The 18,934-nt window shown below is 41.8% G+C and overlaps 1 protein-coding gene across 3 annotated transcripts in view; it reads right to left on the reverse strand.

Annotated features, from left to right (window-relative positions):
* The window catches only part of DNAJC13 (DnaJ heat shock protein family (Hsp40) member C13), a 295,032-nt gene that overhangs the window by 16,484 nt on the left and 259,614 nt on the right, over positions 1-18,934 (reverse strand). For all 3 annotated transcript variants that reach the window (XM_068236264.1, XM_068236262.1, XM_068236263.1), the window contains 9 exons: positions 16,209-16,283; positions 14,492-14,604; positions 12,144-12,313; positions 11,281-11,323; positions 7,780-7,953; positions 4,950-5,129; positions 4,721-4,861; positions 1,580-1,723; positions 831-930 (listed from right to left, as the gene is read on the reverse strand). In XM_068236264.1, coding sequence (XP_068092365.1) covers positions 831-930; positions 1,580-1,723; positions 4,721-4,861; positions 4,950-5,129; positions 7,780-7,953; positions 11,281-11,323; positions 12,144-12,313; positions 14,492-14,604; positions 16,209-16,283 — 1,140 coding nt within the window. The remainder of the gene's footprint in view (positions 1-830; positions 931-1,579; positions 1,724-4,720; positions 4,862-4,949; positions 5,130-7,779; positions 7,954-11,280; positions 11,324-12,143; positions 12,314-14,491; positions 14,605-16,208; positions 16,284-18,934) is intronic.

Here is an 18,934-nt window from a genome sequence, read left to right on the forward strand (position 1 = left end):
CCCGCTCTAGACCTAAGGGAAGCTATATTGGAAGTGAAGCCCTAGACCTCAAACTAAACCATATGGAAGAGTGAAGGGGAAAGTATAGGACACTAGGTAATTGTATGGGGGCGGGGGCACTAGACACCAGGTAACTGTATAGGGGAGGGAGGCGCCACTAGACATCACGGAACTGTATAGGGGAAAGGTAATCCAAGTATGGCTAGCACACCAATATAAATATTCCAGGAAGTTTATTCCTTATTGCATGTGCAACATATGACAATTGTTTCGGGGCCACGGAGGTTATGTATGTGTACTCTCTCTCTCTCATCTTGTCTCTATTCCTATGTCTTTTTATGTTATGCATCTCACTTCTAAATAAACTTATTAACATTTATTGTTGATGTGTACCATGATTAGAGATGTTATTTTTATCTTTATCACTGAAAAACTTCTATTGCTGCTTGTAGCCTTTTGTAAAGGAAAAGACCCGATCCCAATAGCCTTTGGGATAGGTGTGTGTGTGTGTGTGTGTGTGTGTGTGTGTGTATTAGAAGAAAGATGGTACCAGCAGCATGAACTGCATACTGAAACACTCAAGTCAAGTTCAATCATGCTTTATAAAACACCACTAATGGTATTCAATCCACTTATAAAGCAGTGACAAATTGCTTTGCAGAGCACAAATAAAATACTTTATGGATTATCATAATTCATAATCAAAATACAAATCTTACAGTAATTCGTTTAATTCATTCTTAAGTTCTGAGTCATTGTTTCAGCATTTCCCTGACATCAGAGTACTAATAAACTAAACGCACTGAAATTTCTGTAACAAATCCACCTACCTGTGAGGTATCCTGCAGTTTGTGATTCAGAAATGAACAAGTCATGTTTCTGATCTTTAAAGGCACTCCAGACAGAGGATCGAGACAGGATTTCATTGACCTATAAAAGGAAAAGTCATTCATATTCATTTTGGCATAATAGGCCTCCTTTCTAGCTAGCGACCAAGCACATATTTTGAATTCACCATCTCATCGCTAATGCCTAGTACACACCATACAATTATCTATAAGATTTCCTGTAAAAGATTTTCTGTAATTAGATTATTTTCTGTAAAGTACTGGTAGAGACTGGTCATTATCCCTGGTGCATTGTCTTCTGGTTATCTCCTTGTGAGTAGAACAATGCCTAATTGCTAGGCAGATAGAGGGTTAGATAGATATTTTCCAACATGTTGGAAATGATCCATCTGGCAGGTAAATCTTAAGGTCTGTACACACGCCGGACTGCAGGAAACGACGGGTTCGTCGTCACCTCCCGCTGGGCGGGCGTTCCAGCGACAGTCCGGCATGTGTACAGTCTGTCTGCAGACTGATACGGCTGTTTGTGAGCGATCCGCCCAGCGGATCGCTCAGAAACAGCCGTATCAGTCTGCCGACAGACTGTATACACGCTGGACTGTCTGCTGAAAACACGCCCAGCAGGAGGTGACGACGGACCCGTCGTTTCCTGCAGTCCAGCGTGTGTACGGACCTTTACAGAAAATCTTACAGAAAATTGCATGGTGTGTACTAGGCATAAGCATACTCACCTGCTCTCCATACTGCAGACTGCGAGTCATAGACTTTAGAGCTTTTACTATTTGAGCTTTGGTGGCCGCTGGGCTTTCCAGATTTTCCAGTCCTTGTCCTTCAAGTAATCTTAGTAAATATGGAACCAAGTCAGATTTTAGTGCCTGTAAAATAATACATGCAGCCTCGTAAATATTTGTACACAGAACCATATACATCGGCAAAATCTTAATACAGGTTATGATTAAAAAAAAAAAACACACCGGGTAAGCTCAAAACAGCTGCTCTTCTTAACACACAATGGAATAATGTAAGATCACCCACAGCAATATGGAATCACCCAAATCTACATACAGGTTAATGCCTACACCCACAAAATAACATAAAGCCTTGAATTAATCATTAACCTCCTGGGTGGTATGGATCAGCCTGACTAATCCAAGGAAGAATAGCTGAAAATGGTATGGACGAGTCAGGCTATCCAGCAGTTCTAAGGCAGGGCTCCGGTTTTCTCATGCATTTCACATTTAAAATTTGCAAATCTTTGCACTGGAAACCCCATTTTCTGCCATAAAGCTTAAAGAGACTCTGTAGCAAAAATGTCATCCTTTTTTCTACTATCCTACAAGTTCCTAAACCTATTCTAATGTGCTCTGGCTTACTGCAGCACTTTCTACTATCACCGTCTCTGTAATAAATCAAATTATCTCTCTCCTGTTGGATTTGTTGCCCTGTGTCTGGAAGGCTGCCAACTCTTCAGTGTTGTTGATCTGTTATGCACGCCCCCCCCCCCCCCCTCCAGGCCCCCTCTATGCACACTCCTGTGTGTGTTATTTAGATTAGGCAGCGTCTCTGCTTTCTCAGTGAGAGAAGAGAGCTTTACAAGCTGGATAAATCGTCCTCTGTTAGGCTGTGAAAGGAGCTGGGCTGTCACATGCTGAGGAACTAGACACTGCAGAGCTGTCTGCAGGAAGAAACAATCAGCTTGTCACTCGTCAGTGGATGATAGCTGCAGGGGGAAGGTGGTAAACACACAAATGATCTCTTGAGATCCAAAAGGAATGCTGTAAACAGCCTGCTTATGCATGGATGTATTTTCTATGTGTGGACATACTGTACATCAACCTACTTCCGGTTTTAGTGGCCATTTTGTTTGTTTATAAACACATTTTTTAAACTGTTTTTGACTACTTTTAATGCAGCAGGGAGCGGCAAAATTGTGACAGAGGGGAATAGGAGATGTCCCCTAACGCACTGGTATGTTTACTTTTGTGCGATTTTAACAATACAGATTCTCTTTAAAGTGGACCCAAATTAAAAATACAAGATTTCAGAAATAAATTAATAATCTATTTTCTAAATTATAATAATAAATAGCAGCCTTTGTTCAGCTGCATGATGCCAAATATAAAATATTTTACATTTATTGGAGAAACACCTCCCTTCCTTTCATATTGCCGGGAAATAATCCGGCAAACTGGTGGAGTAGATGGTGTCCAGCAAAGGAGGAATTGCTAATGGCTGCCCCCAGTATAATCCTAGTTATGAAAAGGGAAGGCTGAAAAGCATGCACTGAAATGCTCATAGGCTTGAAGGAGTGTTTATTTATATTTGTATGTGTCAGAGTGGTGCAACTAAATATTTTGAATTAAAAAAATGTTTGGTTTGGGTCCACTTTAAGAGAGAGGAATTCGTGGCCTGGCAGAAAGGGAAATGTAAATTTATTTTTTTACACTATTTTGTGTTTGAAGCTTTTATCATACTCAAAATGTATACTAGACCCTTGCTTGACACATTTTGGTAAGTTAAAGGCAAAAATGTCATGAACATTAATTGAACCAATTTTTGCACATAAATCAAGCAGATTAAAGCCAGGGAGGTTTAAGGGAACCTGAAGTGAGAAGGATATGGAGGCTGACATATTTATTTCCTTTTCAACAATACCAGTTGCCTGGCTGCAGTAGTATCACACACCTGAAATATGACTGCAGCTAATTATCCAGTCAGACTTCAATAAGAAACATCTGATCTGCATGCTTTTTCAGGGTCTATGGTTATAAGTAGTAGAGGTAAATGATCAGCAGGACAGCCAGGCAGTTAGCACTGTTTAAAAGAAAATGAATGTATCAGCCATGATATCCCTCTCACTTCAGGTGAGCTTTAAACCAAGAGCCAGAGTTACAAACTTTTTGTTTTTGTTTACACTGACTTCGATAACTATACATTTTTACATCTGCCCCTCCACCAGCTAACACTTAGATGGTCCTCCAGCCTTCCACTCTTACACTCCAGTGATATCATCATGTAAAGGCTCAGGATGGGGTTCTGCATCTACTGGAGGAGGAGAGTGAGACCTGTGTTACAGGAAAGGCCTGCCAGTCCTTTGAGGGAGGGGTATGGAGCATTATGATCACCACTCCCTTTTCAGTTATTGGATGGTATGGTGGCTAACTTTTACAGTCACGCAATACCTCCATAAATAAGCACAGACAGCATCTGGACAGCCACAAATCAGAACTGGTGTGAGGAGGAGCAATATGAGACATTTGAAGTAAGGGACCTTCATAGGGGACCATCTCTAGTAAAGACTGAGGGGCATGTTTTCTTTAGTAAGAGCCAGTGTAACACGGGACTTACAAACAGCAGTTTTAGACAAATACAGAATGACTAAAATGCCAGCCACGGGCTACTGCCCCTGTGCGGTCCTGTCCGCATGCGTCCCCATGGCTGGGAGATTTCTGCACATGCGCAGTATTGAGTTTATATGAATTGCACATGCACAGAATGCTCCCAGCCACAAAAGCGCAATGATAGGACCCCACATGCACAGTAGCTGCGACTGAAGTTACAATCGTAGATCTATCGGAGGGGGCAGCAGCCCAATCAAGGGGACCCGGAGCACACCAAGGGATCTGAAAGTCCCCCATTTTACTTACGGGTGGCTGGAAGAAGCCCCATGTAAGTAAAAATTAACTTTCCTTTCTAATTCAAGTGTGCTCTGTTTAAAAAATGGCTAACGCCTGATCAATGCATGTGAGTGGGAAATCCCCACTGGTACTAAATTGGAACAAATTCCCCAATCTGTCAGTGAAAATTACAGACACCATGAAAAAGATATCTATGTTAACATTATACAGATATTTAGAGCTAGGACTTCTTACTTGAGCCACAAGTTCAGTCTGCTCCTTTTGGAACATCCTGTTAAGTGCTTCACAGGCCATACCAATCACATCTGAACGTTTTTTCATTCCACACATTAGAGGTCCAATCGTCTCAAGTGAAGCCATGGAGCGAACACACAGCTGGAAAGTTCAGCGGAAGCCAATTAAATCTCAAACAGTCATACAAGCAATTCAATAATAGAGGCATCACATTGTATGTACAGTATACCTCATTGTCCGCCATACTGTGGAGAACCCGTATTGCACATTTTGGAATAGCGTTATTCTTGTGGCTCATAGCCTGCAGTACTTTCGGAAGATGACCAAGAGGCGGGACTTGGTCCAATAACTGAGGTTGTGCATTAAATAGACAAACTGTAGCAGTGGTCACCGTTTCCAGAGTTTCACCCTAAAGAAAAAGAATAATAGCAACAGCGGTTTTACTCTCCTCTATGCCTTACGTAAGTCTTGCCATGCTGATAACGACAGATATCGATTTTATACAAATCATATAAATAACATTATTATTTCCCAAAAGATGCTTTGTAACCTTTACTGAGGAGAGGGTGAGGCGTTTCATGGATTTGCTTCACAGAAGGTATCAAAGACTTAAGAGTTAAGCAAGCAGATTTCACTTTTCATCCTTACTTTCAGTAGATTATTAGATAATTAAATGGCTTTGTAAAAATGAATAAAAAATTTATATAAGTGCGTTATAAACCAGTCTGGCTTTTCAGGTATATAAAGGGCAAATTTACCACAAGTTTCGCCCTTGGAGTTTGAGTATGGATCAGGACTTCTGTTAAAGGGAACCTGAATTGAGAAGAATATGGAGGCTGCCATACGCCTTTTCTTTTAAACAATACTAGTTGCCTGGAAGTCCTGTTGGTCTTTCATGTATCAGTAATGTCTGAATCACACCTGGAAGAAGCATGCGGCAAATGCAGTCAGACTTCAGTCAGAGTGGCTGATCTGCATGCTTGTTCAGGGTCTATATTAGGGGCAGAGAAGCAGCACGGCAGCCAGGGAATTTGTATTGTTTAAAAGGAAAGGAATAGGTCAATTTCCTCTCACATCAGGTTCTATTCAATGCAGTATTTGAGTTTGGTATGCAGCTAGCGCAATGTTCAAGATCATTTTTTTCCTTGTGTTTTTTTTTCTTAATTTAATGCTCTATTATATGTTCCCTATTTTGATTTACTGATTTAGTTATACAGTGCCTTCTGGCTAAAATTAAAAATAAGATAGGAAAAGGATTGAGTACACTTAAAGGGGAACTTCAGCCTAAACAAACATACTGTTATTAAGTTACATTAGTTATGTTAATGAGAATAGATAGGTAATATTTTTTACCCACCCTGTTTTAAAAGAACAGCCAAATGTTTGTGATTCATGGGGGCTGCCATCTTTGTCCTGGGGGCAGCCATCTTTTTGATTGAAAGGAGGTGACAGGGAGCAGGAGACACAGTTCCAACTGTCCTGTGTCCTGATAACCCTCCCAGCTGCACATGCTAGGCTTCAAATGTCAAATTCAAAATGTAAAAAAAAAAAAAAAAATTGCACCAAAACAGCAGAACGAGAACAACATAAGAAATCCCATCATGCTTTGCACAGCATCAGGGGAAAAAAGCCCGGGCAGTTTTCTTCTGTGCAGCTAAAAATGAGGCTTGTATAAGAGAAACAAAGTTCTGATGCTGTGAAACTGTTAAAGAAACGCCAAGCCTTTTCAGTGCTGCTGAGTCGATTTTTAGTCTGGAGGTTCACTTTAAGTATGATGGATTTTATTGATTTTCATCTTCTAATGCTTTCCTTCTGATTATCCCTGGCTGTGCCCATGTATCACATATGGAAGATATAGCTGTATGTTTTTGCTATGCTACCAGCTTTTGGTAAAAAAAATAAAATAAAAAAATAAAAAAGATTTACAAAAAAACAAAACAAAAAAAATATGAACTCACCCCTTACATAAGGCTTTAAACAACAACTGAGGTGACATATGACATGATGAGATAGACATGTGTAGGTATAGTGCCAGGCACACAAATAACTACAAGAAGTTTTGAATCAGGATGATACCATTTATTGGCTAACTTAGAGATGAATAAACAGTGAGCTTTCGACTTATAAAAAGCCTTCGTCGGACTGGTTCCTGACCAGAACTGAAAAACACAGCTTATATACACTGACATACAGAGGTGATGGATTCACTGTCACTATTCATTTTATTTGCTTTCAGGTGCTGGCTTTAAATGCCACAATTCTCTTAAGCTTAGAATTAATGGTGCATGTAACCAGGCCAGTTACCATTTGAATTCGGAATTTACGATGTCTCTTCATCACCAGAGTCTGCTTTATGTCATGTTGAGGATTCTATTGATCTTATCAATTTAGATAGGATGCCTGGGAAAGCCTCCTCAGTAACAGTTAAGGCATCTAATTACATTTATGTTTGCTAAAGAATGTTTCACCTCTGTATGTCAATGTATATAAGCTGTGTTTTTCAGTTCTGGTCAGGAACCAGTCCGACGAAGGCTTTTTATAAGTCGAAAGCTCACTGTTTATTCATCTCTAAGTTAGCCAATAAATGGTATCATCCTGATTCAAAACTTCTTGCTTTTACTCATGGCTAACACGGTACAACACTTTACTGCTTCTACACAAATAACTAGGCTGTGTTTTTTCTTTCTCTGCCTGAAAAAGTTAAACATCAAGTATGCAAGTTTCTGCCCGGGTCAGACTGGGTCAGGCTATAGCATAACCCTCACTGATAAGTAATTACAGCCATAAAACACTTCTTTCCTGTCAGTAAATGGCTTTCGAGAGCAGAAGAGATAAAAAGGGTCAATCATTCATAGGTTTTATTTTTAGGGGGGTTTTAGAGGCAAGAATATCCCAAGAAGTTTATTTATCATCATATTCTGCATTTATACTGTGAAAGTTTAGTTCATGCCCTCACTTTACGCCACACAGCAGAATTCTCAGATGCCTCCCCAACCACCAGTCCCCAGCACATGCACAGCAAACATTTATCTGGAATTCATGTTGTAACGCAGTCTTACGTGAGCATTATTTTTCTCTAGTAGTTCAGTAAACTTTTCCAGAAGGGCCACTAGAAACTCTCTTGGCTTTCGTAGCACCCAGGCAGGCTGTGCAATGAACAGTCTTAAGAAAACCCCGCCCACTGACAGCTCTCCATAGGCCTCTCCAAAAGCAATACAGAAGTCATCGGGTAACTAGAATGAGGGGGGAAAAAAAAGTTATTTAGAAAAGCCAGGGTGAAATGAGAAATCTCGGCTATATTATCATTTTAGCTGACTGTCATAATCTGTAATGTAGATTGTATGGCAGAATGGGTTGGTATGTAGTTGTGCACACTACTTGTAGCCCAGAGATGTTGTTGCTCCATGCTCAAGTAGTGAGCACTGGCTTCATTTAAAGTGCATTAAATACTGTATCTAGGCACATAAAAGGACAATTGTACTCTTTTAAAACAAAAAAGTTAGATACTTACCTAAGAGGAGGGAAGGCTCTGGATTACTTAGAGCCTGCCCGTTCCGTTCTGTGTCCCCTGCTGGGGCCCCATTCAACTCTCCCACCGGCTACAGTCTTAGGTCTCCTCAGAAGTACTTGAGTCCCCAAGTACTTGTGAAAATGAGCAGCTCCATGCTGCGCACGCCACGCACGAGTCCGCATTTGCATGTACGCAGTATGGAGCAGTTTGTCTTTGGAAGTACTTGGAGTCCGGAGTACTTCCAGAACCAGCCGTGGAACAAAGGGGCGCAGAGAGGAACAGGAATACTTCACATACCTAAAGACTGTGTCACGCCAATGGGCGTGACAGTGGCGGCAGCCCCAGGACCGCCTAACGCTAATTGGCATCAAGTCCTGGGGCTGGATTTTGCAGGAGATTGTCTGCGCATCTCCGCTTGGTAGGTGGAGCTCCGCTCTGCCTTCAGTCTCCCAGCGCCGCTCGCCACGTGTTAGACAGCGAAAACACCATCTAATTAGGCTGTACAGCGCTGTGGTCTAAGGCAGCGCTGTACTGGGGACAGCCGTGTGGCTGTCCCCTCCAGAGGCTCAGGCGTGATCCGCTGTCATAGGCTGAAGCCTATGACAGCCGATCACAGTGATAGGCTGGCCGGCGGAGGGAGGGCAGGGCCACTGTGTAAATTAAAAAACAAAACAAAAAAAACCCCAAAAGAAGCACACTTTTATTTAAAAAAATATATAAATATTCATAAAAATAAAACAAAACAAAGAAACATTGGGAGAGTGATCAGACCCCACCAACAGAACAGAGAGCTCTGTTGGTGGGGAGAAAAGTGTGAGTGTTTGTCACTTGTGTGCCGTGTTGTGCGGCCCTGCAGCAATGCCTTCAAGCTGCAGTGGCCCATTTTGTGAAAAATGGCCTGGTCTTTAGGGGGGTTTAACACTGCGGTCCTCAAGTGGTTAAAGGATCCAGTGTCTTCCGTCCTCTTAGGAAAGTATCTAACATTTAAAAAAAAAAAAAAAAAAAAAAAAAAGTTAACATTGCCCTTCACGTGTGTAATACAGAGCGTCTTTCATTACACTGATCTGTAGCACCTTTAGTGTGCTGGCCACAAAAGAGAAATAGGCAGTGCTCAAATGACCAAGGTGATGAGGAGCGTGCTAGTGGATTCACCCATGTACTAATGGGGCTCAGTACAACACAGCTCCAGAGATAATCAAGCACAGATCTTCAAAATGTTACTTAATTATTAACTTCGGCATTGAAGCGGCCACTTTGCAGCACTTTTCAATGCTGATAATACTTCTGCAATAAAGTACACTTTTGAAGAGCTGTGCCAGATTATCTCTGGAGCACTGTTGCATCGAGTCCCGTTAGTACACGGGGGAAAACTTCTCCTAGGGGGTACTTATCTTGGCAGGGTGAAGCCTCTGGATCCTAAAGAGGCTTCCATGTCATCCCTCACAGACCCCTTCCACCGTTGGGACCCCAGACAAAAGGTCTCCAGCAAAAATAGCGAGCCTGATCATGTCCGCTCTACTGCGAGCCCTCTGGGCAATAGAGCGGACCCGATTGTGCTTGGCTGTTTCCGCCGGAGCCCATTAGAAAGCCACTACTCCGCCTGCACGCAGGCTGACAGCCCTTGTCAGCGGATTTCGTGGGGTCCCAGCGCTGAAAAAGATGGACAGAGGGGGACTGGGGAAGCCTCTTTAGGATTCAAAGGCATCTGCCTCAAAAAGGTAAATACCCCATGGGGCATTTTTTTGACCTTACAGGTGAACAGTAGTGAAAATGAAATAATTAATAAAATTGCTTATGTTTTTACAACATTCATTTTTAGATTATTTGAGGAGTGTTTGCCCACTGTAAAATCTTTCCTCTCCGATTAACATTCTGAAATGTATCACTGGTGGGGACATCTTTAGTTCTGCCAGGTGATCTGTGTGGAATGTTCCTTACTGAGAGTTCTATGCACAGAGGAAGATATTGCTTGCTTGGCAGTTGGATAAAGCAGTTCTTTTCCACAATGCAATGAGGTTCACAGATAGCAAACTGTCAGGATCATGATATTGGGGTTTCACCACAATATTAGCTATACAGAGGTGCCCGTTAGTCTTTTCGAGAAAAGGTCAAGTTTTCTCATGGGAAAAAGGGTATCAGCTACCGATTGGGATGAAGTTCAATCCTTGGTTAAAGTTTCTCTTTAATTCAGGAGTTATCCCTACAGAAAAGAAGCTGACTACATGCTTTTTATTTTGCTCTGGAACATCCTCTAATTAATTAACCTCTAGCTGACCGCATCACGCCAATGGGCGTGGCCATGGCTGCAGCCCCAGGACCGCGTAACGCTGATCGGCGGAAAGTCCTGGGGTGGGGATTTGCAGATCACTCTCGCCGATGCGCGCGCATCTCTGCTTGGATGACAGAGCTCCGCTCTGACTGTCATCAGTCTCCCAGCAGCAATCGGCACTAGGAGACTGTTAGACGGCGAAACTGCCGTCTATTTAGTCTGCACAGCGCTGCGATCTACGGCAGCGCTGTACTGGGGACAGCCGTGTGACACGGCTGTCCCCCTGGGAGGTAGAAGGGAAATCAACTCTCATTGGCTGAAGCCCATGACAGCCGATCGCTGTCATAGGCTGGATAGGGGAGGGAGGGAGTTTGGGTAAAATAAATCATTAAATAAAGAATTTTATTTAAAAAATAAACAGGTAGATATTTATAGAAAAATCAACAGACACCCCAACACCAATCAGAGCCCACCAACAGAAAGCTCTGTTGGTAGGCAGAAAAGCGGGGGGGATCACTTGTGTGCTGAGCTGCACGGCCCTGTAGCGAGGCCTTAAAGCTGCAGTGGCCTACTTTGTAAAAAATGGCCTGGTCACTAGGGGGGTTTAAGTTCGTGGTCCTAAAGTGGTTAAGAACATCTTCAATTTGACAAAGTAGAAAAACATTTTTTGATTTTATTTGTAATTGAAATATTTCTCCCAATTATAATTAGATGGACTAAAATATTTGAATTGTAACATCTAATAAGATTAGAATTTGATGTGAACTCATAAGTGCTTACCCTCCAGTTTGCATCAGGATTTTCGGCTTGTTGTTTAAAGTGCCTAAAAAAATACAAATTACACAGGTTTAATCCTAAAGTTCAGTCTACATTTACTAAACTAATTCAACTAATTAAATTACAGTCAAAAATAAAAAATCCAATACATTTTATATTGCTGGTAGTCTTGCTGGTTTCCTAGAGAATACTCTGCAACGTGCTCAGCAAGATGAAAGGAGCACATACTGAGTTGGCGACACACTGACTGACAATCAGTTACTGTAAAGGCAGGCATATTCTATGCAGTGTTTTTTATAGATTATATGTTTGGTTTGATATAAAAAAATGTATCTAACAAAAATCTATTTAAATAATGGTATTTAGGACTGACATAACAATTGAAATATCGATCAAACATTGATTGGACATACCCATTCTTCGCCCAATTCATGCAGGTAAAGGGCAAGGAGTCTGCACATGGCTGCAGTGTGCAAGTAAAGGTGGGCAAACATCTCTCAATCTGCCACCAGATCAACCATCAGATAGATAAGTCTCTGATTAAATCTGATCAGAGAGGGATCTTTTGCTTGCCAAAACATTGCAGACAGAATTCCAATAAATATCGCTCTTGTGTGGAATGGGAACAGGCAGGCACCTCATGATTCAAACGGAGTTTCAAAAGAGCCTACTATTCTGGGTAACTGATATAGAAGATCAGATTTATTAACCTTATGATAAACTAAGATAAATTCGAAAAATAGTACAGTTGTTCAGACTAGGGATGCTAAACACAGATGTGCCATGTATGATATGGTGATGATCATACAAACAAGTCTGAAGGATAACATGCAAGCCCTCCCAGCATTCCCCTTGTGCCCACGTACTCTAGCATCATTTCTCGGACTGTGGTTGATACTTTCTCTCTGGAATTATCATTCCAAATTAATTCTGGATTTTCATGGGTTCCTTCAAATATATGTACAGCAGCTTCAGGGTTATCCCTCATAGCATCCATAAATACTCCAGGTAAAAACTTCATCAAAGCAATTCTGACCTACAGGAAACATCAAATATTAAAAAAAGCAAAAAAAGAAAACATGTAAATGCGTAATGATATTCTGCACATTTTCACTACATACGGTAATTTCTCCTGAACTATCCTGTAAAAGTTAAAACATTTATGAGACATATCTTGGCTCCCGTTAAAGAGGAACTCCAGTGCAAATAATTTCATTAAAAAAAAGTGCTTTATTTTTACAATAATTATGTATAAATGATTTAGTCAGTGTTTGCCCATTATAAAACTTGTCTCTCTCTGATTTACATTCTGACATTTATCACATGGTGACATTTTTACTGCCTGCAGGTGATGTCACTGGAAGGAGATGTTGCTTGCATTTTTGGCAGATGGAAACAGCTGTAAATGGTTATTTCCGACAGGAAACTGTCAGGACCATGGTCCTGACATCACACTGTGGGACGGGTTTCACCACAATATTAGCCATACAGACCCTCATGATGATCCGTTTGAGAAAAGGAAAATATTTCTCATGGGAAAGGGGGTATCAGCTACTGATTGGGATGAAGTTCAATTCTTGGTTACTGTTTCTCTTTAAGTTGCTCTTCAAAATATGTTTTCTAGTTGTAATGCCTTTTGTCATAATACTTCCTAAACAGTATATCTTATGTGAAACAAATATGCAGATCAGGTAATATTCTTATGGTGCTTATACATGGTACAATTTTTTCATTATTCTGCACAGTTGTTTCAGTTAAGCAACTCAGGAAAGATAAGCAATACTGACAGACATCCAGTTTGTCCAGAAGACTTTTGACAATGGCAACTATTTTCTGTTCTGACGTGTTTACTAGGAAGTGGAGACAGGACACACAGGGTTATAAATCTGATATATGTAGTAAAATGCACTTCTGTATCTAGCTTTCCCTCATTCAACTTGCTCATACTAAGGGGTAAAATTTACTAAGGCATCATTGTGGCTATTATTGCCATTCACCCTCCCCCTCTTGCTGTTGGCAATGGAAGGGGCATGGCTAAAGCAATCACTTGCTCTGCTCCCCAAAGAGGGTCTTGGAAAGTTTTGGTCTCGGGAAGTGCAGCTGGTTGTAGGAGGCTGCAGAGCCAGTATTGCCACCTGCTTTTGCTCTGGTGTAAGGCTATTTATGAAGAGTATGACCTAGAGAAAGGGTGTGGTAGCCAGAGACCCAGGCTTCTGACTAGTTTGAGTTGGAGCACAATGGTCTTCAGGTGTTAAGAGAAAAGGTTATGTAACCCCTGAACACAAATACCCAGGCAAGAGGATTTGGGGGTAGGGCACAGCATATATGATTCAGTCTTCACCACACAGTAAAAATTTTGGGCACAGGGTGGAAAAAAAGCAACAGCGAAGGGAAGGCAGCACCCACCAGCAAAGGGGGCAACTTGAGAAGGACCTAGCACCATCTTCAAAGCAATTAACTTACTTTACTAAGCACAAAAATAGTGCCAGCATGTGTACATAAAATAGGCTGTACACATCCGCAATGTTTAAAGAGGGGCATCCACTCTTTTCAAGCCCCGTCCAGCCTTATATCACATGCTTTCATACTACATGGAGGTGCTAATATTGGTCAGTGATCAATGTAGCGCTTACCTACACATTCTGCTCATATTATTCAAAATTGGCCAATGATAGAAGGCTGGATAGCCCGTTTTGGCCAATAAAAATTGGATGTTAGAAGGATTGGATTTTTTTCTCAGCTACACAGGAGTTGTGGAAGAGAAGTTACTGGTGACATTTATGCTTTACTTTCAGAGAATCGGATCAACAAGTCTTAAGTCTTCGACAAACCAAGAATAAAGGAATATGGGTGCATACTAAGTAGGTTTGGCATTACATACGCATGTTTATTTCATCATGTCCCTTCAGGGTCACATTAAGAGAGGAGTACTTTGTTTAGCTGTTCTGTAACATTTCTGTGTCTTTAGTACTGTACTGTGTTGTTTAATTGTGTTGGGCTTCCAGAAATAGTGTAGCAAAAGTCATTTTTATGGAGTTCATGTAGTGCTTTACACAGTTTTTTTTTTAGCCTAGAAAAAAGTTCTTGTCCCAAATGTATTCTGACCATGAAACAAATGCAAACATCTAGCATGCTAAAAAATTAATGTATATTCAGTATATAAGAACTGTAAATAATCAAGACACAGAGCAGTGGAATACAAACAGTAACCCACCTTAGGTCCAACAAGCTTATCAGTCACCATCTTGGCAAATAACTCTGCTGTCTGCGTTCGTACTTGTGGGTGAGTTGAATTACAAAACATGTCCAACAAGTAGATAAGTGCTCCTGGTGAAACACACATTGTCAGAGGACTTTACAGAAAAATAGTAATCTAAGGAGTTGAGAAACGGCAGCTACATTTTTCTGTCATGACAGGAGTAGTTTAAAGTGAACCTCCAGACTAAAAAGGCTTGGTGTTTCTTTAACAGTTTCACAGCATCAGAACTTTGTTTTTCTTACCAAAGCCTCATTTTTAGCTGAACAGAAGCTAAGCTCCACCCCATCAAAGAAAAACTGCCTGGGCATTTTTCCCCTGATGCTGTGCAAAGCATGATGGGATTTCTGATGTTGTTGTTCTCGTTACTTAGAAACTGGTAGGGGTGATCAGGACACAGAACAGTTGGAGCTGTGTCTCACGCTCCCTGTCACCTCTTTTCAACCAAAAAAGATGGCTGCCCTTGTGAAATCACAAACATTTGCCTGTTCTTTTAAAACAGGGTAGGTAAGAATGAAGTTAAATTGTACTGCCTGTTTTTTGAGGATGTACCCAAATGGGATACTAGGGATATCCTGAAATGAGCTGCTTCTTTCTTAGGCTGAACCCACACATCCAATTTCAACTGGCCAAACAATGACCAATTTTACCACCTAGATGTAGTCTGAGGGCCAACTGATTTTAAATACTATGAACAGATTGTGTAGGTAAGCTCTCATACTGCATGGAAGTGGAAAAAAATTGGACAAGGATTGGTCAATCGAAATTGGATGTGTATACGAGGCTTTAAATTTAAAAAACGATGCTGTAGAGTACTGACACATGAAACACCCTTAACTGTCTATCCACATAATTAACCCTGTCCTCTAATTATCCCAACTACCTTTCTATTTGCGCCAATGGCTACAACTAATTTCAAGTTGAATTGCACGTTGGGAAATTCCACCAAAACCATGTGGTTTGCTTACAGCAACAAAAAGATTTTATTTTGTTAGCATAATAAATGCTAATTATTGGCTCTGGGTAACCGATCAACATTTACTCTAGTTTAAGTTACTAGTCTTTGCAAGATGTTTTGAATCAGGATGATACCATTTATTGGCTAACCTAAAAGAATAGTAAGCAAGCTTTCGGCTGTACAGCGTGTGCAACATTTTCCTGGAACTGAAAAAAGACTTGAAGAAACTTGCACACGAAGGCTGCACAGCCGAAAGCTTACCGTACTCATTCTTTTAAGTTAGCCAATAAATGGTATCATCACTTCTTGCTTTTACTGATGGATAACACAGTACAATACTCTACTGCTTTTACTAGTCTTTGTAAATATGTTCTGCACATGTGTGTGGATAGTGAAGATATTACAAAGATCTAAAAAACAAACAAAAATGGGAAAATACTACAATATTTTTAAATATGCAGAGAGAAACAAAGGGTTATTTAATCTAATATGTACAATGCTTTTTTTTTTTTTTACTTTTTTTGATAGAAGCTAAAAATAGGAAATAAACTAAATTATAGATATTTGGAATACATAACAGAAGGCACCGGGTACGCTGGCGATGTTTTAATATCCATGCCAATTTTCCAGAACAATGATTAAACACCTGGTTAAATCCTTGGAAATCCAGGACTGTTAACTACACATAAAAATAACTGGAAGCATTCTATGACATACCTTTAGCCATTGCCTCTTTTATAATCTTTGTACTGGATGTCAAGGCATACAAAGTAGCCAAAACAAGTTGTCGACCTGTAAATTAAGCACAATACTCACATTTTACATCCAATTAAAACATCAATGAAGTTAAATTGTACTGCCTTTGACCACCACTAAATATCCTCTTTCACTCACTTTTATATAGCTAAATGCAAATTATTAGAACCAATAAGTCTCCGCAGAAAAAAACGTACCATTGAATCATGGACAAAAAATTACCGAATGAAGTCCGTGGTGGGCTAGAATCTCAACTTTTTCAACCCAATTATACCCTATTGCAATTCAGCTTCAGCCAAGTACCCCCAGGTCTCCCCTAATTGATAATAGTCTCTACCGGGACCCCTGCAGAGTAATTGCAGAGGAGCCACCTTGTCCCTCTTTCAGGTTGTGTCCTTCCATCCTCATATTCCTGTTGCCTCTTCTCCGTGACCAGTTGCCATGCTATGTGAGTAGGTATATGCTGGCGGGTCACAGAGAAAAGGTGCCGGTGAGGATGATGACTGAAGGACACAGACTGAGGTAGCATGGTAGTAAAATACTCTATAGTGACCACGGGAAAGCACGATTAGCAGGGGAGGGGGTTATGGGAGGCATGGGGTCACATCAGCCAACACTGAGGCCCCTAGGGACATTAGGGGGTAGGGGCATGGAACCAGGGCCGGCCCTAGACTTTTTGCCGCCTGAGGCAAATTTTTAAAAAATTGTCACCCCCCCCTCCCTCGCCTGGGTCCCCCGTCCTCCGCTCCCCTCCAGCCTAAATAGAAGCAGCCGTATGTGTAAGAGGCACGGGCGGGGAGGACACTCACCTCTTCCCAGCGTGCGTTCCACTGACGTCACTTCCTGCAGCGTTGCAGGAAGTGATGTCAGTGGAGCGCACGCTGGAGCGAGGAGGAGGTGAGTGTCTCCCCGCCTGTGCCTCTTACACATACGGCTGCTTCTATTTAGGCTGGAGGGGAGCGGAGGACGGGGGACCCAGGCGAGGGAGGGGGGGTCCGACCCCCCTCCCCGCCGCTGGCCCAATACCCCCGTCCTGCCAGCTACCCCTCCAGCTCGGCGGGCCGGCTCCCCGCACCCACGGACGGGCGGGTGCCGCCCCTGGAAATTTGCCGCCTGAGGCAAAAGTTTCACCCCGCCTCATGAGCAGGCCGGCCCTGCATGGAACATATATATGTGTGTATGTCATGCATATGCCCCACACCCCAATACAGTTCCGTGTTGTTTAGTGACTCCCTCCTCCCTCTGTGACAGCCTGGGGGAGTAGCTGGTCCAGCAGTGACCTGGTAGTGACTCTCCTCCATCCTCTCTGTGCCTCCTCGTCCCCTCTATTCAGTGTGGCATTGTTAGGTGCAGCCAGGATCCCCTCACGGAATCTTATGTCAAAGGAGGAGCAGCCTGGCACTCAGTCGGTCAACCAGGGCATGATTAAGCAAACTACCGCTCGAGCTGTTATATGACAGATTCGTCATAGGCTTGGCAGGACGTGCTCACAGTGGGGGGCAAAGATCTAGGCAAACAATACAATAAACAAAAGTAGGATGCCAGGCACTGGCCAAAGCAAATAGTTTATTGACAAATCCACAGGCTTTGCAATACAACGCAGTTGCAAAAAGTACAAAATCACTGGTGGGTAGTGCACAAAGTGTGGGCGTTCGGGTGTAAAAGGACCGACACAATAGCCATTTTGCGCCCCCGACGCCTGCTCACATGCCGACGCAAAACGGCTTTAACACCCGACTTGCTTTGGACAGTGCTTGGCATACTAAATTGTTTATTGCCCCCTAAAAATATCACCTAGAATAATTTTTTAGAGAAAAGGTGAATTGAATAAGAGCCATTGGGCCCCAATCCGATTCACTTTTTCTCCTAAGAGCTTTCCTGGGTGATATTTTCACATCTCATCAAAATGTCTTTCAAGCCACCACAGCAAGCAAGAAAAGACTCAGAATAATGATGCCGGTATTTGTTCACCTACCGGTACTTTTGGAACTTTTTTTTAATTGCAGAGAGCTAAAAAGTTATTTTAAACAAAAGATTATTATCTCTAAAGCCCCATCTACACCATACAATTTTTTGTCCAATTCGATTCATTGATTCGATTCAATTAAATCCAACACATCCCAATCGGGATTCGATTCAATTTGCCATTGCAAAACAATGGCAAATCGAATCGAATCCTGATCGGACATGTCGGATTGAATCGAATCAATGAATCGGACACAAAATTGTATGGTGTAGATGGGGCTTTAGGAGAAAACGTAGGAGAAAAAGGGAATTGGATCAGGTCCAATGTGTCTGTATGGATATATGTGCGTAGCTGCAGGCAAGCAAAGCTACACAACTGTTTTTGGCAAATCTGAGAAGTTTAAATCAATTGTGGGTCTAGTTGGGCCTTAAAGTAGTGCAAAAAATTGATAGGGCATGACTAGAGTGGCAACAACCATATTTGCTGACTTTATGTAAAATCAACATCAAAACAGTACTTAGAATATACCTGACCTGAGTCAAAGCTAAGGTAGGCACAGAGGTATGTCCATGCTGGATCCACGTACCTCTAAGTGTTGTGCATAAAATCAAATTTGTCAAAGAGTAATTACAGGAACCAGAGGGAATGAGGAAAGGAAACGCACAGACGTTTGTGGAGGCAAAATGAACTTACATCTGTGCTTATCTTGGTTGGCTTTGCC

This window comes from Hyperolius riggenbachi, chromosome 5 (genome assembly GCF_040937935.1).
Source record: "Hyperolius riggenbachi isolate aHypRig1 chromosome 5, aHypRig1.pri, whole genome shotgun sequence".
In the NCBI taxonomy this organism is placed as follows: Eukaryota; Metazoa; Chordata; class Amphibia; order Anura; family Hyperoliidae; genus Hyperolius; species Hyperolius riggenbachi.